We start from the raw sequence: 22,754 nt of genomic DNA on the forward strand, positions 1-22,754 counted from the left end.
TATTCGAGGGTAGACGTGCATTATGTCATCTGATTCTCATTTGAAAGTACAAATACCTCCTTGAAAGTTTCATGAATTAAATCATGGGTACCATTTACTGAGGTTTTTTACTATGCTATATTTTTACATGTATTTTTACTAGATCTAATCTTCCTAAGAGTTCTATGAGTTGTGTGTTATTGTTCCATTATTCAATTAAGGGATAAAGATTCAAGGAAGTAGAACATTTTGCCCAACTTCACAAAGCTAATAAGGACCAAAAATATAATTAGAAATAGTATCTAAGTTATTTATTTAACATTTCATTATGGAAAATGTCAAAAATACATGAAAGTAGACAAAACATGTTATTGAATTCTACATACCCATATCTTACATTTCATAAATTGTTAGCTCATGCCTGAGCTTATTTAATTTATTTCTTTACTATTTTCCCCACTTGTACTTCTTTGAAGCAAGTCCCAGATATGAGAACATCTAGTACAGTCCTTCTAGCCTCTTTTAAAAATTTTTTTACAGATTGGTTTGAGAAAGATAAGAAGAGAAAGAGAGAGAGAGAGAGAGGGATTTGTTGATGCACTTAGTTATGCATTCATTAGTTGACTCTTATATATGCCCTGACCAGGGATCAAATTCACAACCTTGGTGTTATTAGGATCCGGCTCTAACTAACTGAGGTGTTTGGCTAGGGCTTAGGCTCTTTTTTAATGCAAAAACTTTTGTACTGATAGATGGAATATTTTAATGGAGAACTAGTTATTAAGGGAAAATGTTAAAATCTACCTAAAACCTATTCTCACTTTTAATTGTCACTGGTGATGTACCCATTTCAGCCTGTACATAGGTGGGGGATTTTTGTTCCAAAAGTTAAGCAAGATCATTATAGATGTTCCATTGGCTTATTGAATCAGAACAAGAATTCACAATGAAACAAATGTACATCAAAAAAACACGTGTGGTATTTTTCTTGAAATGCCTTTGTCTTTAATGTGAGAGCTGTGAGAGAGAGTGGTAATCAAGGAAGAACACCATGATTGCAGTGAACTGGAGGATTTAATTGGAGATATTGTAAGAGGAAATTTTAAAAAACTGATAAATATTCAACTGTAAATTCATGGTAACAAAGGCAACACAGGAACTTAAATACCACTTCCACCTACAGCCGTGGGTGCTGACATCTTGGCAAATGATTGTTTAAAAGGAAGAATGCAGAGTTAAGAGCAGAAAATCCACTTGTGAAATCCTTTGGGAGCCTTTTGGAGCCACGTCCATGTATCCTTAGTGTTTAAAATATTTTTCATCTTGAATTAGAAAAGTAGTTATATATATGTTTCTAATAAATAAACTCTCATGGCTTCTGATCACTAAAAAGTAATGAACTGTTGAACACCCACAGAAATTGTTTCCAGTCTTGAATTGCTTCTTGTAAAAAAAAAAAAAAATGGCTGTGACTCTTTTCAAAAGATTGGCTTAGATTACATTTTCCACAAGGAAAAAAGTGATTATCATCTTTTCTGTTAAAGAATGGCAAGTTAAACAGAAGGATCTACTTATTGAGCTTGTAAATACCTACTTTTTAAAACAATATGGAATATCTTCAAGAGCTCATCTGTCTTTACATAAAGAGATTATTTTCCCAGAGAGTCACCAAAAGTTTCTAGTTTTTGCAAGGTGTCACACGTACTGGCAGGGCGGTCCCAATTACCATATGGGACTCACCTCATTTAGGAACCACATACTGTCAGCTGTCAATCCATGCACAGGATGCTCAAAGGAGCACTATGTGAATAGGCTTTCTGGACATGATATTGACTGGTCTTGCAATCTTCAAAGGGTTAGCATGTGCAGCTCCACTAGGTGACTGCTCATACGAACCTACCACTATTCTTTTTTTTCCTTTTTCAAACTTTTAAATAGCTTTTTCAGATATAATTTACATTTCATGAAACTCACTTGTTTTATGGTGTACGGTCAGGATTTTCTAGCAAACTCACAGAATAACGCAACCATCACAACAATCAAATTTTAGAACAATTCTATCCTCTCAAAATAATGGATAGATGTATTGGGATCAAGGCTAAAATTCTCCTTCCATTATGTTTCTAAAGCCAAACGCAATTTTCGCAATTTTAAATTTTTAGGATGGCAGGTTGTTTAATGCAGCCACTGATTGACATGTGGCATCATTTTCTGGTTTGTAGAAAGTTCCAGTTGAACATGGGATCATGATAAAAGAACTTCTAAGAGGGCAGATGTACCTAAATAAGATAAGCCTAAGAGCTCTCAATTGAGGACTTTTTAACAAAAGGCACCATTTGCATTAAATGAGTTAAAAATGGTGGTGGAGATGGGAGATTGAGAACACGTGAAGAATCCCGGTAAAGAAAACCACCAGCTCTTTCTAGCTCCCTCTCCGAGACACCAGCCGCAGACGATGATAGCTCTCGTGTGCCAGCCGTGAAAGTGTATACCCTTTTCTGTGACCTGTGTGTGTGCTCTCTGGGACAGACTACCAAGAGATCAGAATTAAGTATGTTAGACTTTCTCTTCCTTCTTTTTAGAGGCCATTTCTACATTTTGGGAATGGGAGGGAATTTGTACAATTCATCTGAGTTGTGGAATCTATTGTCGTGAAACTATTTATATCACTGCCTTACTTCATACCTGAAGTTGGTCATTTGTATCTTCTCTTTTGCTTCCTGGTTAGTTTACTTAAGTCTTTATAACAACTATGGACTGGTTCCAATGAATGCTATTTTATTTCATTTTGTATAGTGTTTGATTATTTACTCTTTCATTAATACTCATGTCTTTGTTACATTTTTTCATCTATATACCCTGGACTTTTTTTTTTAACTCAGATGGGTTTGCACTGATTTAGATAAAATATTTCCTTGGAAACCATTTTATATTGCTTTTGGATACCATAATAACCTCATATTCCATTCTGGAAACTTCCTCAATGTTCATCTTAAAGAGTCTTAATATACTTCTTGTCATATATTTTCTTAGTTTCTACTTTATATTTTACTTTATAATTTACTTTTATTCCAACTTTGAATCTTTCAAATAAAAATTCATTATAAAGTATGAAAGCAGGAAACCCAAATATTCTTAAAAGACAAATATAGCTTTTTTGCTTTTTCTCAAAGCTAAGGTAATTGATAACCTTATGTATATTAATAATAACCACTATTATTTTAAGTTTTATTACACAGTTTGCACATCACAGACCCTGAAAATCCATTTTAGGTGGAATAACATACTGACTCCTCAAACACCTTCTGACACTCGGTTCCCTGATTAGTAATTTGGGCACAACGAGAGTCCCTGCTATGACCTTGGGGAAATTACTGAAAAATGCAACCAGGTAAGTAATGAAATTGGAATGCAAACACAATTAAGACTGAGTCCAGAGCCTGAACATTATCTACTATGATATTCAGAAGCATTCTGAAATACACATTCTAAAGAAATTACACCTAATATAAGCTATTCAGAAATCAGAACGTTCAAAAAGGAACACATTTTCCTAAATGTCTCTCTGCTAGCCATACCTCTAATAATTCCAAAATGCAGAGACTTTGGTGGCAAAGATCTTTTTATCCCTGCCCAACACCAGGGACTACCACACATTTCTTGTCAATAGGGGATGGCAAGCTGGGAAAATCTAATATTATCTTGAGAATATGTTCAAAGACTCATCAAAAAATCCTTTTTATTTTACAAGAAAGTTTAAAAATGAAATCATGCATGACTTCAAAATTTATTCAGATTTCTCCATTGCATTTAACAATAGGGAATTTTATTCGATTACATTTTCAATAAAAGAAGAGTTTGAATGAGTTTGATGTGATTTTTATTTCAATCATAAGGGTGACCTACATGGGTATCTTTTTCTTCAGTCATTTTATTTCTGCTCTCTCCATCTGTATTTAGCCTGTTAATATGTGGGTGAATTTGAGGAAAAGCAAATCAGTTTGACCTTTAAGGTAAAGTCATTTTTGTTTGATGGAAACAGTACTCTTTCCCGAACTATAAAGAATGTGGTTTTAAGACTCAAAACCATGTCCCATTCTTAGCAACCTGGGAAGAATGATAATGTGACCACGGCTTGAACAATAATTTTATCTACATAACTGCCTTCCATTTTCTAGCCTTCACTGTATACTAAGATTTCTGCCCATAGATATATGTTTAGCCAAGCTGTTTTAATATAACGTATCAAACTTTAAAAGGATTCAAGGACAAACACTGGACTTCAGCTCACGGTAGGATGCCACATTTTCTTGCATCGTTTCCCTCCTTATTTAGCAACTGCTTTACCACTAAAGTAGAAAAGCAGGAATTATGCAGGAAAATGGCTCTCAGCCCCTACCCCTGCTGGATTGTAGGACCCAGAGCAGAATAGCTGCCCCAGTGGTGCCTGTGAGGCCCAGGGCCAAGCCATGAATCCCTGCCAGCAACTGAGGGGAAAAATAGAATAGACTAGAGCAGCTCTCAGGCATCCCAGAGATTTTTATGCAAACAAAATTTATTTACAGTGCAGATAGATGTCCAAGGCCTGTCCCCAGAAGTTCTTATTCAGTTGATTTGGAGTAAAATCCAAGAATATGCATTTTTGTAACATGCTCAGATACTTATATCTGATTACTGCCTGTGTGGTTCTGTTTGTGTGAATATTTGCTCAGACACAATGATGATGAAATGGGCTTGAAATTTGGAATGTAGACCAGATAGATCAGAGTCTAGTATAGAATAGGCACTTTATTTTTATTTTTTTAATTGTTGTTCAACTACAGTTGTCTACATTTTCCCCCTACCACTTCCCACCACAGCCACCCGTACCTCTCTCCCCAGACTCTACTCCCACCCTTGGTTTTGTCCCTGTGTCCCCTGTAGTTGTTCCTGAAACCCTTCTGAGAACAAACTGCCAGTAACCAGAGGGAAGGTGGGAGGGAATGATGTGGGGGGAAAGGGGCACTTTATTTTTAAAGTTAATGTAACACTAAATGCAAGATCAGTGGTATATGCCTCTCTCACTGCATTCTATTTGTGTACGGTTAGATCTATTTTGGACTTCTCAAGGTACTGCTTCCGATTTTAAGCTCTTGTTGCACATTCACTCACTCATATGCACGGGTGTCTATTATCTATTTATTTAACAAACCAATTAAAATCATCATTTACTTTATAATCAAATCTCCATTACATCTCTGAATTAGACACTCCAAAATCCTAAGGCTAATGTGATCCCATTGCCTCCTTTGTGGGAAGTAGTAAATGTTCAGCCTACTCCCAAAAAGATAATAAAATTTCCTACATTGGAAAGGAGAATATGAGGTTGTTGGATACAAGGGGAGGAGACATGCAGAATTACATAGCCACAAAGATGGTGCAAGAAATCGAGCCAAAACAATTTTTTGGAAATGGGAAAACTAGGGATTATTTATTATAGTTCTGTTGTTGAAATATTGAGTTTGGGTACTGAAAATCCAGTTAGATTATGTCCAATGGGTGAGTGAAGGAGGCAGAAGGATACATTTTAAAGAAAAAAAATACTGTGTGGTATTTGAAGTCAGGTAAGTAAGTGAGATTCAAACAGTTGGAAAGAGATTAGAGACAGGACTGGGGACAGATGTCACAGAACTGAAACATGGGAGGAGGGAGAAAAGGGGATGTCATTCTCCTTCTTTAACAAAGCAGACTTTTCCTCTAAACCCAGTTCATATCCCACTCCTTCCTTAAGGCCTTCTCTTGTCTGTGACTATGATGATAGAAATTTAAATCAAGGAGCAAATGGCGTTTTGGACCACAGGACCTGGGAGCTTACCCAGAAGACACGGACCACAATTAGGGAAGAATGGACTATCAGGTTGTAGGCTATTTTCTTCTTCCTTCTGCATCAGAAGCTGCTTAAGATCAGTAATTATATCTTCACTTACCTAACTATCCATTGGTTCACTCCAAAAAGATTGATTGAGATCCACACATAGAGGCTTCTACAGAGTCACACATAGGGCAGCCAATGGGATGCATTCACTACTGAAGGCAAAATCTCGGTTGGTGAGACAGAAAACCCTCCTATCTGGCTTTGTGGCAGTGTGCTGGGTGAGATGTGTGTGAAGGAAGACTTTCCTCTGACACCCATGTCTTGTAGACAATAGGCACTACATAACTGGGGGATGAATTAACTTGAAGGAAGTTAAGAGAAAGGCATGCATGGATCTGTGCCTTTTTCATGGCTTTCACTTTGTCTCATTTTCATATATGCAAATGAAAAGTCTCCAGGGAGATGCTGGTATCCAACAAGCAATGACTTCCAGTGACTTGACCTCCTCCAAGTCAGAACAGGTTATTTAGATAACAAACTATTTGGGGTGCTTCTTCTTTTCTTTATTCTTAGCTCTCTGTTTACTAGATTTAATGATTCCAATGTCTTATACACAATGTATACTTCAATTAAACTGCTATTCTAAAACAGTGTTACTCCCCGGTCCACCTACACTATACATCAAATGTGTTAATGAGCACAGATGTATCAGCTCAACTGCAAAATTGAATTCATCTCTGACTCCCATTTTCTTAAATATTTAGAGGTATCTATTCAACCAATGGACATGTTGTGGGAAAATCACTCTTCAACAAATGCTAGGTTTCCATGTCTGGGTTACTAACCATTAGGTTTTTTTCTGACATTTTCAAAGAAACTTGACTAATGGCCTTCGTGTTTCTTTGTTTTGTTTTGTTTTTCCCTTAAAAGTTTGCATACTTTAAAAAAAAAAAGGACACATTCTTTTCACATCTTCATAAACCCTAATCTTGAAATATTCCTTTTCAGGGTGGTTGCTGTTTGTAAAGGCTTTAACATTTCCATTCAAACAAAAGAGAAATTGGCTCTTGGTATAGTTTTCACTTTCTTGGCTTAGGTAATGCCACTATTCTTCAGATAAATGAAGGTTAAGAGTATTTAGCATCACCCTTCACTCCTCAGGGCCTGGAGATGATAAATCTGCCTTTCTCCAGGCACTACGGATCTGCATGAGCATTCTGAATAAGAGCCAACACGCAAATTAAGTTCAGGGGAAGAAAATCAAACTCAGAGACCTTGGATAGTATGATTGTGTCTAGCTTGAAACTTGTACTCTGTGATCCTTGAGTTGTTCTCTGGCACCAAAATTGACACCCAGATAATTAACTCAAAGTTATGTTATGCAATGCGACTTTAGGGGTTCGGAATACGTTGTCCCAAGAAGGATGCTTTGCCACTCTTGCCAAGATGTGCAGTGCTATGCTATGTTACGTTGACTCTCAAGATAGGAGATTTTGATTTGTAGAGTGCTGTATTGAATACCTTAGTTCCTTCTGAAATCCTGTCTGCTCCCCTACCAGGGCACCTCTCCCACTTTGTTTTCTTGTTGCCTCTGATAAGGGTGTTGTGGCCTGGAAAAACCTCCCTCCAGACACTTCTTCCTTTTCATCTTATCTTTGAGCTTCAATATAACCTTCCTAGAGCCCATTTTCCCTTGTCTTCTCAGGTGACTTTTGTGAAGAGGACAGAGAGAATGTACAGAATATATTAAAGTTGGTTGTAATTCTTAGCTGCCAGCCGAGGGAGTCACTTTATCTCTCAAAAACCCCATTCTTCAGCCCCGACTGGTGTACCTGGGTGGATCGAGCAGCAGCCTATGAAAAGAAAGATTGCTGGTTCAGTTCCTGGTCCAGGCACATCCCTGGGTTGTGAGCTGGGTCCCCAGTTGGGGGCATGCAAGAGGCAACCAATCAATGTGTCTCTCCCTCCCTCCCCTCTTTCTAAAAATAAATAAAATACAAATCTTACATTTAAAAAACTCTGTTCCTCCCATGTAAAATAGGGGTAAGGATGCCCTTCCTGCCTCTGTATATCATATTTCATTAGGTTTGCTGGTTGCGTTAACTTTCTAGCTTTGCCATAACAAATTACCACAAACCAGGAGGCTTAAAACGACAGAAGCATATTGCTTCCCAGTTTTGAAGTCCAGAAATCTGAAATCGAGGTGTGGGCAAAGCCACACTCCCTCCAGGGACGCTAGAGGAAAATGCACTCTTGGTCTCTCCCAGCCTCTATAGGGTGTCAGTACTGCGTGCGAGTTACAGAATGGCCACGTCATGCCAGTGTCTGCCTCTGATGTTGTGTTTCCTCTCCCTTTGCTTTGTGTTAAATCTCCCTCAGCCTCACTCTTACAGGGATGTTCATGTGATTGAACTGGGTGTCCACCCAGTACTCCCAGATGAACACCTCACGTCTGGGTTCCGAGTTTAATTACATCTTCAAAGGCCCATTTCCAAGTAAGGTAACACTCACAGGTTCTAGCGAATGGGATGTTGGGCATGCTTTTGGAGGTCACCCCTCAGACCACTACACTAAACACCATTTTTATGTACGTAACCTAAAACAGCCATTTTATATTGACAACTTAGAAACAGTATGTGCAGCTTCTAAAGGAAATTTCAAAGATGCTTGAGTTTCATAGGTCACCAGATGCATCTTAAGTTTCATAAAGTACAAGGCACAGCCCACCCTCTGTACGTTTCCTCTGCACAGTGACGGTCGTTCAGCTATTTATAGGACTATCGTGAAATAACTCTAAAAAAAAACGTTCTAATTCACTCTGTGTATTTTAAATCGTTGACTAAATCCTAAGTCAGATGTTAGTCTAGGAACTTCCAAAGGAACTAGCAGTGTTTTTGTAAAGCCAAAGTCAATCTTGGACAATATTTAATGGCTAGTTATATTCTGTTATTAAATATTAGGAGATTTGGCAATGAGTCAACACCCAGGTAAACACTGAGATTATTGACATCAGGTGGCATGGTGTCAATCTAATGAGGAACAAAAGGGAAAAAGGTGATGAGCTAATTTGGTGGCTCCGCATATCCAGCTGCTTGTTGCGGGCTTACTGCGCGGGTACACTGTCAGTGCATTACGTGGGCAGTTATGGCTGTACTGGAGGAAACAGGCTTCGCAGAGCCTTCGTTTTCATTAATTCATTAGAGCCCGATCGTTTCCAGGAAAACACCATGTCTAGAGTAATAAACATATATAAATGAACTGTAGATGGTGTGCTATTTGCTTCGTATTTCTAGATACTGGGTACTATTTATATATGCATCTAATCTGCTGAAAGCTCATGGATTTAAGTATCTTGATTGCTTTGTCAGGTCTTTAGAAATAAGCCACAGATACAACAATGACATGAACTTACTTAATTAGATCTCTCGTCCACGGAACAGGGTGCCATTTCCCCTTTGTTTTGACCTTCTTGCCAAGTTCATCTCATTTCACTTGAACAAGAAAGTTTGAATTCACTTTGCAAGTCAGATACCAGAATACATTTCTCAAAAAGAAAAAAGCATACTAACTATTGATCTCCTCTTCATTTATTCCTTTTTTGTCATAAGTGTCTGTCTGGCAAGTGCCTTCATTCACTAGACCTCCGTGCTGTCCTTGCTTACATCTGACATGGTGAACAACAGACCTACCTCCATGATTTCAAATAAATGGGACATAGATCCCAGCAAAAGCTCAGCATGGGAGTGACCCAGGGGGATAAAGTACTCTGAAACAAACAGAGAATTTAGGTTTTCCTGCTTTCTTTTCTCTGAAATAAAAAGGACAATGTGGAAAAAATGTGGGATACTTAAATAGCAATAATAACGATAAACCTCGTTTTCTTAAATAACACAAAGTAAATAAATGGAAGTAAGGAAAGGAGGAAACAAAGAAGGAAGGAAGGGAAGTGGGATGATTGTCTGTAGGTAAAAAATAAATTATAAAAATAGAGCTGAAGAATTACCCAGGTAGGCTCAGTCTGTCTCTTTAGATACACTTTTAATTTTTCATTGACTATGCATATAGAATTAACCAGTGAACACAGTACTATTGTACTTGACTCAGGCTGCTCTCACAAAATACTGGAGACCGGTGGATTAAACCATTGTTTCTCACTGTTCTGGAGGTGAGGAAGTAGAAGATCAAGGTGCAGACAAGGTATTTCATTCTGAAGTCTTTTCTCTTGGCTACCTGTAGGGGGCCACCAAGCTGCTATGGGCTTGTATGACCTCTTCTTTGTGCACCCATGGGTGGAGAGAGAGCTCTCTGGCATCTCTTCTTAAAGGGACACTAATTGTGTAAAATAAGACCCTACTCTGATGACCTCATTTAACCTTAATTACTCACTTCCTTAGGAGCTCCATCTTCAAATACAGTAGAATTGGGTGGGAGAGAGGGGGTTACGACTTCAAGGTATGAATGTGGGTGAGGGGCACAAACAACATTTAGTCTCTAGCAAATACTTGCTGGTTTATTTACTAAAGGAAACTTTTCTTATAGGGATATTAATGTTGTATGAGAGAAGGTCCTTTGATTTGCAGCTCTAAATGATCCAAAAGCTGAATATCAATAATCAAAGAGAAAAACCCTCCCAGACTAGCCATACAAGATACTTATTCAGACTAGGTGCCCCCATCTGAATGTAAGTCATTCAGTTTCAGCTCGGCAGCAAAGAGAATTCTGGTGTGCACGTCTTTAATATAATGGCATTTTGGCCCTTTTACAACAAATTTTTCCTCTCTGAGCCTTCTCTATTTGAATCTAATCATCCTCGGTTTATTGCTTATGTTATATGATACAAGGAATGCCTAGAGGAAGACTTGGAAACTATCAATATTTCTCTTAAATTTCCACATCGTTTCCAATAGCCTGAAACTGAACTTCCTCAGTGACTTATTTTGAACCATATATAATTCACTATGACAGAATAACGTAGGAGATGTAAATATGAGACCCACAAAATATGGCCACTGATTGCGTAGCCATTTATTTATTTAGCAAATATTGGCTAAGTACTCACTATGCATTTAAAATCAGTTATTTGTTACTGAGAAATTCCCTAGTTTATTTCTGTATCCCTAGTGTCTATTGTATCCCCATTGCTGTGTCATTTCTTTGTAATAAGATCTGTGATGAAAAATAAAAAATTGTTATAAGATTACATAACAAATGTATCTGGGGAGATGAGAGACAACGAGTGAAGGGAATTAGCCACAAAGAAGCGATGTTAAGCAAAGATGTAAAGAATGCATAAATATTAATAATTCAGATTAAGGCTAAAGAGGGTAGAGAGATTGCAGGAAGGAGAAAAAGCAAATATGAAAGCCCCGACAAGAGGAGATTCTTGGTCCAGAAAAAGCTGGGTTGGCTAGAATGCAGAGAGAGAGTGGCAGGACATAGGCTAGTTAACAAGGCAGGGAAGAAAGACAAATCTCCAATCTGTAATAAAAATTCTAAATGTACTCAGCAAACTTGTAACAAATCAGTTAGGTATTCAGTTCCTTAAACCTGGAAGCATTCCATGCAAAAGTAGGTTAAGAAACATGACCAATGTCGTTATGAGGATCTTTGCTCCGTGCCAAGTCCTGTGCTGGACACCCTGAAATAGAACTGTGACCAAGGCTCGTGTTCCTGAAGGGGGTTACCCTCCAGGGAGATAACACACACACAATTTATTGAATAGTGTCTATCTGTCTCTATAATGTTGCAATCATTACATAAATGTTTTAAGAGTTAATTTCAAAATGACTACCTTTCAGACAGTGTCCCTCTAACGACCTCCGTTAAAATTCTAACAGGTGCTCTTGAAAAACAAAATGACAAGAACTAAAACTATAAGTAAATTTTAAAAATAATCTGTTGTCAGAATATGAAAGAAATTTCATATGTAATGGCATAACTGTAATGTGCTCTCTGGAATAAAACAAGATTATGCACTCAAAACTCAGTAAGTCTATGTACCTATTGTTTGCTTGGTGGTCTCTTTCTTATTATTATTTGGTCTACAATTTGTGTTACTCAGCCAAGGAGTAAGGAATACAAGTGTACCTCTATTTTGGAAATATTGTCATTTGGAGTATGCCTGGTCCGGTTAGCCCACTTTAACTCTCCATCAGCTCTTCTCTTCCATGGTTAGTCCAAACAGAAACACCTGGGTGTGGAGCAAGGTTCTAAAACTGGAGTCCTTTATCCTCCTTGGTGTAGTGCTCATAAGTGAAACATTCAAGAAGAATGAGAAATCAGGGCAGTCTCTAAGAGGGATTAATGGGGAATACAAATATGTCAGTATTTCACTTACTGAGATCATCAGACAGCTCGGCGATCAAGATATGTTTCTATCGCAATGCAACACAAATACACCGGACACACAACAAGTGGACATTACACACAACAAGTGGACATTAGTCTGGCCACCTGGATGCGAGGCCACCTAGAGAATGCTAATGCTTTCAGACCAACCTCTTTGTAAGTAGGTCCTGGCACACATTCTTCTATCTTTTGTCAAACACTGTTGTCATTTACTCAACTTCAAGATAATTAATTTTTAAAAATTACGATGTATATGTCTATGAGCTTTCAGTGATCATTTTATCTTTTTTTTTATCTGATATACTCTATAGTTTCAGGAGACAGCTGTGTTTTCTGAAAGCAAACACAGATCTAGCAAAATAATGATCTCCAGCAGATCATTATCGGGCTATGCTCTTCTGTTTGCTGTGGTCAAAAAAAAAAAAAAGCAATAAAATACAGTAAGCAGGATCTGAAGCCATAAGGTGAACAGGGTTAAGACGCAGAGGTAATAAGATGATATAAAGTGGAAATGCACAAGAATATGAATGACTGCAAAGAAGCTTTTACAAGAGTGCAATAATACCGTTGCAACCAGGGGTAGAAATAGTGAACAGCTAAGTAGCTGCCCTTTATATGACTACTTTTTCCCTTTGGGTCATTGGAAAGCAAATAAAACAAACCAAAGGAAAGTTTTAAAAGAGCGCAATGAGTGTATGTAAACAGATTATTTAAAACTGCCTTTTAATAAACACCATCAATCAATGTTCAAGGTCAAAAGTTGTTTTCCCTTTTTAAAATTTTTAAAGATTTCATTTATTTTTAGAGAGAGGGGAAGGGAGGGAGACAGAGAGGGAGAGAAACATGGAGAGAAAAGGTTGCCTCTCTTATGTGCCCCAACTGGGGATGCAACCTACAACCCAGGCACGTGCCCTGACTGGGAATTTAATAGGCAACACTTTCTGTTTGTGGGACGACACCTGCCACTGAGCCACACGAGGCAGAGCTCTCATTTTTTAATATCAAGATCAAAGTACAGGTGTCTTCCATAACTTATTATACACGCAATTGTATTAGATGTCATAGTAAGATAAAAAATAATTAATATTGTTCAGGCACTTAAAGCTGTAGGTTTTTCTCTAAGCNTTTAAAGCTTTCATTTATTTTTAGAGAGAGGGGAAGGGAGGGAGAAAGAGACGGAGAGAAACATGGAGAGAAAAGGTTGCCTCTCTTATGTGCCCCAACTGGGGATGCAACCTACAACCCAGGCACGTGCCCTGATTGGGAATTTAATAGGCAACACTTTCTGTTTGTGGGACGACACCTGCCACTGAGCCACACGAGGCAGAGCTCTCATTTTTTAATATCAAGATCAAAGTACAGGTGTCTTCCATAACTTATTATACACGCAATTGTATTAGATGTCATAGTAAGATAAAAAATAATTAATATTGTTCAGGCACTTAAAGCTGTAGGTTTTTCTCTAAGCACTGCCTTGGCACCATCTCTGATATTTTGCTTTGCTGTATTTTCATTGCTCTTGCCTCACAATATTTTTTAAATTTCCTTCTGAGCTCTTCTTTGATGCATTGGTTATTGAGAAGTACATCATTTAGTGTTCACATATTTATGAGTTTCCAATTTTTTTAAATATCAACATACAATTTTATTGCACATGGCCAGAGAACATATCTAATATTATTTCTATTCTTTTAAGTTTATTGAAGTTTAGTTTATGGCCTAGTACATGGTCTGTACTGCATAATGTTCCATGTGTACTTGAGAAGAAAATTGACTGGGTAGAGGGTTCTAGAGACATCTGTTCAGCATAGTTGATTTGTGCTGTTGTTAAAGACTTCTATGTCCTTTTTGCTTCATTGTTTTATTCATTATTGAAAGTGGGATACTGGGTTATTCAACTATGACTATGGGATTTCTAGATATTTTGCACTCAACAATATATTATGTGTATATTGTTTCATCCAGTTGATTTTTAAAATAGTTAAGAAGGAAAAATATGTATTTAAGCTGTCTTTTTTTAAAGATTTTATTTATTTATTTATCTTTAGAGGGGAAGAAGAAGGAGAGAAACATCAATGTATGGTTGCCTTTCGTGCGTCCCCTGCTGGGAGTTGGCCTGCAGGGAACCAGCCTGCAGCCCAGCCATGTGCCCTGACTGGGAATCGAACTGCAATTCTCTGATTCTCAGGCCCGCGCTCAATTAAGCTGTCTTATATAACTACATAGTTACTTTTCTGGAAGCTCTTTTTTTAATGTGATTTTGAATTATCATCTATAATTATTTGCTTTCAGTCTGAAGAACTTCTTTTAGTGTTTCTTATAAGGTATTTCAGTTAGGTACACATTTTCCCATTTTTTAAAAAATCTGAGATTGTCATATTCTTTTTTTAAAAGCTACCTTATTGAATCTATGCTTCTTGGTTAAAAGCTTTGGCTTTAAACACTTTAAATGTGTTATCCCACTTCCTTCAGGCCTTTACTGTTCCTTTAAAAATTCAGTTCTCAATCTTATTGGGGTTCCTTTGGATGTGATAAGTCCATTTTTTCTTGCTTTAAAGATTTTCTTCACATCTTTGACTTTCAGCTTTTTTACTGTAGTATATCTGTGAATCTTCTTGTGTTTACCATTTTGAAGTTCATTGAGCTCTCTGAACATGTACACAAATGTTTCAAAATATTTTTTCTTGTTTTTATAGATTTTTGAAAAGATTTTATTTATTTATTTTAGTGAGGAAAGGGGAGAGAGAAAGAGAGGGAGAGAAACATCAATGTGTGGCTATTTCTCTTGCACTCCCCACACCCACTGGGGCGAAGCCTGCAACCCAGGCACATGCCCTAGACCAGGAATCGAACCAGCGATTGCTTGATCTGTAGGCCAGCACTCAGTCCACTGAGCCACATCAGCTAGGGCAATGTTTCAAAAAGTTTTGAAGTTTCCAGTCACATTCTACTTCTTTATTCCTTTCTGGTCCTCTCATTGCCCGTGTGTTAGTGCACTTAGTGGTGTCCCACGTTTTTTGGATGCTCTGTTTATTTTTCTTCGTTCCATTTTCTCTCCATTCTTTAACTTGCGTATTTTCTTCTCAGCTATCTTCACATTCCCCAATGCTTTCTTTTGCCAATTCAAATGTACTGTTTAGCCACTTTAATTAATTTTTCATTTCACATTGTCCTTTTCATTTCATATGGTCATTTGAAGTATGCCTGGTCCTATTATTTCCAGAATAATAGAATTTCAAGAATTTCCACTGTGTTCTTTTAAAAATAATTCCTATCAATGTATTGATATTCTTTGTTGGCTATGACATTGTAATCATACCTTCCTTTCCTTATTTAATCAGAGCTTGATTTGCTTCATTGAACACCTCTATAATGACTCCTTAGAAATCTTTGATTAACCTGGCGTCTGGCTACTCTCACGGACAGTTTCTTTTTGTCTGCTATTTTTTTTATTGTGAATGGGTCATGTTTTTCTGTTTCTTTCTATCTTGTCATCTTTTGGGGGGCATTGGAGACAATATATTTTAGTCAATCTGGATATTAAAGCCCCGCCCCCCCAACACAGGGCTTCTTATTGTTATTTGTTTATTTGATTAATGACTGACCGGGTTATTTTAGAGGAGTTTATTTCCCCTCTGTAGTGGGACCCCAGCCTTGGGTATGCCTCCAGTCAGCCTGGAGTGATGGGGGTTTGGGTAGAATTCTCTTTGTCTCTTTCCCTGACCACACTCCAGTTGTTAAGCCTCACGAAGTGCCGGATTATTTCTGAATTGTTTTCCACTTAGGGGACCTAAATGGTTCCACAGATGAATGTAATCAAATGTGGGCCTCTTCAAAAGAGCATCTTCCTTGATCAGTGGTCCACGTTGGTTGTGATAGAGGCAGACTTCTCATGTCCTTCCCAAGTTCTCCGCCTCTCCATCGAGGCAAGACCCTAAGCCACTGGCTCTGGAACTGAATTAGATGGAGATTAGATGTATTTTTCGGCGTGACACCTCTACTTCCGGAGCAAACACTTAGTGCTGGGGGACAGCGGCGTCAAGTCCTTCTGACTTGCCCCTCCCAGTGCAGAACCCCTGCCTTAAAGGCCAGGGCAACGGTAATTGGGGCCCTCTGTTTTTCCCTTATATTTCCAGTGGAGCTGTGCCCAGATAGAGCCTCTGTTACACAGGTAGGTGCCGTGAAATAAAAAGGAGCCCCATACCTTGGCCACACTGACGTAAAATGTAGTTTCAGCAACAAGTAGGCAGGAGCAGGAGAGGAACTGCTGACATCCTTCTTCTCCTGTTAAGATAGTCTTCTGACTGCCAGTTGTGGGAGGGGAAGCCCTGGGTTCGTTGGAGGGGAGTACCCACCTCACAGAGCTGGGAGAAGGGGTAGGAGGGGGTGAGTTCTGATCCACACACCACAGTCCCGCCGTTCTTACCCAGCTCTAGTAGAGTTTCTTGATTAAGTGTTGATTAATGTTTCTTGATTTGCTGTTTGCCTTCAGGGCCATTTAGGGGATGTTAAATAGTTTTCCTCTAAAAAAATCAATAATTAAATACATGAATTTAAAATGTGCTGATAGCTGATGATTTCCTTATGTACTCAATAATGGCAATTGTATTGGGCCTAATGAAATAACTAAATCATTAATAAATACAAACACCCATCAAAAAATTGTTTTTTAAAAAAGTGAGTTGGCAAATACGGAGTTGGCTTTCCCTGGAGGTAGCAGGGGAAATTTAGCAAAACTGACTCATAGACTACCTTTACACAATCAATAATGTTTCTAGGAGAACAATATATGCAGATGTCAGTAGTAAAAGATACATGTGGGTACACAGTTAGCGTTAGACCCACCAAGCCTTCTCTCCTTAACAAAGGAGACAGCTTTGTTCTGCAAGAATGATATTCCTACTGCACTTTCTAAATTATCATTATAGATTGTTCTAAAGAGAGAATATACAAAGATAGTTTTCTCATATAAACAATGTCAGTCACCAAAAAGAAAAAAAGGCTCATTGTCATTTTATTAATTGTATCTTGAAGAACAATCTCCATCTTCTGTTTTGAACTATAGTACAGAAAATCAGCCACACATGTTCCCGGCACTAATTAACTGTCCTCAAACTTGTCACACGTTCTCTGCAAATTGATCACAGACAGCTCTGTATCCCACGTTGGATTTGAGAGAACGTTCTCTTTTTAGCTTAGTGGTATTTTCTTCTAGGTCATGGGAATGGAGATTACTGGACCATTTGGTATGTCCCTATTTAACACCATTAGACGCTCCTTCGCAATCTTCAAATTTCTAAATAATGAAGCACAACCAGAAGAAACTTAGAAAAAAAATGTTCACTAACACTGTCTTTTTCTGCCAGACTGCTTAATAGTAAGGCATTCTAGGGCCATTTATACCTTGAACAAAGAAAACTAGACACAATAAATATAATTTGTGCATCTGTTTTAGGGAGTGTCTGTCATTTTTTGGAAACATGTGGTACAGCAGATTTAACGCGTTGACCGGAAGTCATTTGAACAGACCACCTGTTCGTGTGTTTGACTTCTGGAAACAGTAAGATGCTGATGATCAGAACTGAACAGCCCTGGTTGGGAATCTCTGCCCTTAATACGCAACAGGGAGGTAGCCAAAGGTTTTGGACTCCGCAAACTTGCTAATATGTGCAAAGAAATTCCAACTGAAATAACCATTTTACCCCCCAAAACTACACGTATTTACCAAAATTATGTTTATTTGTTTTTGGCTGGAAAACCAGTATGAGGTAATTAGTATTTCTATTTTGAATAGCTATGCCTTTCATTCTCAGAATGGAAAAATAGATTAATAATCAATATATATAATGGGACTATAGTTTGTGAGATAGAGATGAAGACAACAAAAAATACATTGTTCAGGGTGACATTAGAGAACCATAAGGCTAACATGGGACTGATCTCTTCTCACTGACAAGTTTTACTTTGAACTGAAGTATGCCCTTAAATATTGCTTAAATGTCCTTAAGCGTTGTTGTTTCAGATAGCCTATCTGTGTGTCCCTATGATTAACTGACATGTGCAAAATAGAACACTTTCTGCTATGACTTCTCATTTTATCCTTTCTTGTGTAATCATTATAGGTCTTCTCCACAACATTTTAATACATGTGCCGTATCTCCTCCAACTGGCAATGAATAGGACTTTGTTAACCGTAGTATAAATGTTCTGGGGGTGAATGCCTTCTTAGGTATCTGTGGGTTGTTTTATACGCCATATTGCCATGTAGCCTATCTCTGAACACAGAGCTTCTCAAACATGTCTTTCAAATGTGGTAAAATTCTGTCCAGCCCATTTTGCATAACCAGGATAAGTGAGTGAAAATTAAACTTATTTATGGGACATGGGGTAATTTGTGTCTTCTGCAAGAAGGGTATTTTTTTTAATAAAAGAAACATGTTGGATTTACAAGATGATGGTAGAACCCCTCATTAGTTCATCATGGGCCCCATACACTGGGCCTGTTAAGGTGTGGAAATTGTGGTCCATGCCAACCGGGGAAATGGGCAGAGGGGAGGGGCTAAGAGCATGAGGGGACAACTGCAATATTACTTACAGTTGGCAGAGGATTTACGAACTGGAAAAACAAACGTTGTCTGGGTGGCCGTGTTCAACAGGATGCAAACTCTTGTCATTTTCCCCTTCCCCAGACAATTCCCTGAGCATCATGGCAAAGCATAATGGATTCAACCGCCAGAAGCAAGAAGTCTATCTTTTACCAATCGTCATCAGCGACAGCGGGAACCCGCCTCTGAGCAGCACCAGCACCCTGACCATCCGGGTCTGTGGCTGCAGCACAGAGGGCGTCGTCCAGTCTTGTAATGTCGAAGCTTATGTCCTTCCGATTGGACTCAGTATGGGCGCTTTAATTGCCATATTAGCATGCATCATTTTGCTGCTAGGTACGTATTTCCTTCATAACCCAAATGGCCACCATTTTTCTGGTTCATGAATGTTTGGAATTAAGGGCAGCACACCCTGACCAAGCCAGGTGAAGGCATTCTTGTGGGAAGAGGAACTTTCTTGTTCTTCCCCAAGCTCTGAGATCTTGGAGAGGCAGGGGGAGTAAAAGCATTGGGGTGGTCAGTCTCCCAGTTGGAGAGGGCTGTCTGGTGCCTTTTTCAACCCCATCACCGACGAAAGATGGATGAAGCACCGAGGTGGCAGAAGTGGACATGGGCCTTACTGTGGTTCCAAGAGCATCTGTGATAAAGAAGACCTCCAGATTTGGGAACGTACCCCAGTTTGCTGCAATAAGTGTTCCCATGTGTCCCAAATACCCTTTTATCTAAACGGTTTGCACCTTGGGTTGCTGAGTCCATCCAGTCACATAAAGTTAAGTGCAATAAAAAGAAAACAAGCATATGCGTGTGTGTGTATATACACATACACATATGTGTGTGTATTTATACATATATCTCTTCGAAATGACATGCCTTCCTCCGATATTTTTCTTGATATTAAAATCAAACAGTACTCACTCAAAATCTAGTGTTCATCCTTCACAAAGGTGTTTTGCTTAAATTCCCGAGTCAACGTTATTAAAGCTATACATACGCTCATATGTTTTGAAATACCGACCCAATCTCTGCACCTGCATGGTGGTTGCTCATACAATTATACGTGACTTTAGCTAAGTGTTATTTCCTGTTTTGTTTCTTTTTTTTTTCTTTTGCAGTCATCGTGGTGCTGTTTGTAACTCTGCGGCGACATAAAAATGAGCCATTAATTATCAAAGATGACGAAGACGTCCGGGAAAACATCATCCGCTACGATGACGAAGGAGGAGGCGAGGAAGACACGGAGGCTTTTGACATCGCGACTTTACAGAACCCAGACGGGATTAATGGGTTCTTACCCCGTAAGGACATTAAACCGGATTTACAGTTCATGCCAAGGCAAGGGCTTGCTCCGGTCCCGAACGGTGTGGACGTGGACGAATTTATAAACGTGCGGCTCCACGAGGCCGACAACGACCCGACGGCCCCGCCCTATGACTCCATTCAGATTTACGGCTACGAAGGCCGGGGCTCCGTGGCCGGCTCCCTGAGCTCCCTGGAGTCCACCACCTCGGACTCGGACCAGAATTTCGACTACCTCAGTGACTGGGGTCCCCGCTTTAAGAGACTGGGTGAACTCTACTCTGTTGGGGAAAGTGACAAAGAAACTTGACAGTGGATTCTAAATAAATCAACGGAACTGAGCATTCTGTAAAATTCTAGGGTCACCCCCCTTAGATGCAACCAATGTGGCTCTTTGTTTTAGAGGGAGGTTTAGCACCAACCATCTATAAACTCAACTACATTTTAATGTTGAACCAAAAAGTCGATAATAAAAAGTCTACGTTAGGAGGTTATACATCTTGTGGAGTGTGAATTACACTATGTGGAGTGTCTAGAAGTCTTTGGATATTTGATATTTACCTGACCACCGCAGACAAAGATGGGGATCCTAACTCACGCTTAGGAAAAAAAAATGGTTTAAAGAGAGGAAAAAAAATAGTCAAAATTAAAAGGTGCTTTCTTAGGAAAAAAAAAAAAAACGGACTTGCGAGGAATTTGCTGCTGATACGTGTCTTCTGCAAGGATTTTTATAGGATGTGAATGGTTTTTTTCCCCGTCACTAATAAGGATCCCGCCCCACACACGATAAAGCAATACTTGGTCGGCTGTACATTCTGACTTCGGGGAGTTTGGGAAGGCCTCCTAGATTACACGGTACGGTGACCACCCCTTGTACATAATTGCTGGCCCCGCGTGTCAGAGACTGAATAGCATCTTCAAACGTTGTGTCGAGCCTTAAAATATTCACCTGTTCGTAATCCATTCCACGGTGGGGGCTGCCAACTCTGTGGCGGGAGGCGAGAAATCCCACTGAACAGGCTTGGTTTTTGGAAGCAGGATTCCTCACTCCTTTCCCTCCACCTTCCCTTCTTCCACCAGAACGCAAAGATAAACTGTGTCACGCAGTGGACTGCATCCGAGACAGATGGTTTTATTTGTTTAATCCTCAAAAATAAATATTTTATTGATGTCCATTAATGCTTTTATTTATTAAGGTTGGTAATCTATAGAGTAAGGGACTATATGGAGAAAAAGCTAAATTATATCCATTAATAATCCTTTAGATTGTTTTATATAAATATAAATATATATATATATATACACACACACAATGAATGTTTAATACATGTACATTTTGACGAGATGAGTATGACAGGCAATATTATCAAAAGGGGAACTAATGGTCTCTTTAGCTTAGAAAAGTGTTCAGTGTGACTGGTGACGGCAGGAACAGCATTGTCCCAGAGAAACTTTTGGACTGTTTTCTATTTTGTTCATAATCCTAGTATTTGGTGTTTTTACTACAAGCACAAACATCCGAAAGTATATGGATTCCTGTGAATATTTAAACTCTAGACTTTTAGATACCTACCCGATGCCCTGCCCAACAACCACGCTGCAAGTTGCCCCCGATGTTTGAGAGCAGGAACTGATTTGTACATAATTTTAGCGCTTCGGTTTTTAGCACTTCTCTCCCCGATCTTCATGGTGATACACAGAACATCGTAGCCTCCGAAAGAGAACAGCCCTAGAAGATGTGAGCATATTCAATTTGTAATGCAAACCTGACCCTTAGGAGTAGGAAATTGTCTGATGAAACTGAAGTACTACATGCAGGTCATTTTAATTTTCTACTTTGCTTTAATGCAATATTGTTTATTTACTCCATGTATTGTATTCAGAGAAACTCCTGTATTGTTTCCTACTTTGTGAAATATATTTTTATAAATATCTTTGTTGTCTTTACTTTTCTTTTCCCCGATCAGGTGAAGACTCTGCCCCGGCAGTCTTCCAGTCTAACTAGGATTGTAAAACATTCAACGAAATCATCCCAGGCAGCACCTTTATTTGTGAGAGTCTTTAGCTAAAGAACAGGGAAGTGAAATGGCTTGGCAATGATCACACAGGAGGATACCGACGAGGACATTAAAGGGGCATGGTGTAGGCCAAGGCAAGTCCAGCTGGGACAACCTGACCACTGTGTTCTCCTGGAATCAGACAGTTGGATCAGAGTTAGGAGCAATAAGGAAAAGAGGAAGGAAGCAGGAGAGAGCAGGGAAAGTTTTCAGAGGGGGAATAAAATGTAAAAAGGTAGAAGATGTAAAAACAAAGGGATCAGAAAGCAGACTTGAGCAAGAGAGCCTTAGATGGCATCCCAGACCTGATGAATCTCCGCCAGCCAGCAGGGGGTTCCTGAGTGAAGGATCGCCTGTTAGAAAAGTCTTCATAGGTCAGAAACAGGTAGCAGGTCCCCTCCCTACCTGCCTGAGAAGAACATGACTGTGGTGATTGGAGGTCAAAGTGATTGCCCCCAAAGACTAAGCAAAGACCTACAGACACGATAATGACTGTATGTCCCACCCGCCAGTCATTTTCCATTTTTAAAACTTACCCCTGCGCAAGGGTTTTCTGCCAATGCAGAAGAACCATTGACTTGCAGCCCAAGTGAAACAAAATCATCTCTCTCTGCT

The 22,754-nt window shown here is 39.0% G+C and overlaps 1 protein-coding gene across 1 annotated transcript in view; it reads left to right on the forward strand.

Annotated features, from left to right (window-relative positions):
• The window catches only part of CDH8 (cadherin 8), a 339,116-nt gene extending 317,149 nt beyond the window's left edge, over positions 1-21,967 (forward strand). Inside the window, exons 11-12 of the mRNA XM_037041593.1 lie at positions 18,871-19,122; positions 19,899-21,967. Of these exons, the coding sequence (XP_036897488.1) occupies positions 18,871-19,122; positions 19,899-20,392 (746 nt within the window). The 3' untranslated portion in view covers positions 20,393-21,967. The remainder of the gene's footprint in view (positions 1-18,870; positions 19,123-19,898) is intronic.
• The last annotated feature ends 787 nt before the right edge of the window (positions 21,968-22,754 follow it).

Source organism: Sturnira hondurensis, unplaced genomic scaffold (assembly GCF_014824575.4).
Source record: "Sturnira hondurensis isolate 20B ecotype Veracruz unplaced genomic scaffold, ASM1482457v3 Scaffold0003090, whole genome shotgun sequence".
NCBI classification, from domain to species: Eukaryota; Metazoa; Chordata; class Mammalia; order Chiroptera; family Phyllostomidae; genus Sturnira; species Sturnira hondurensis.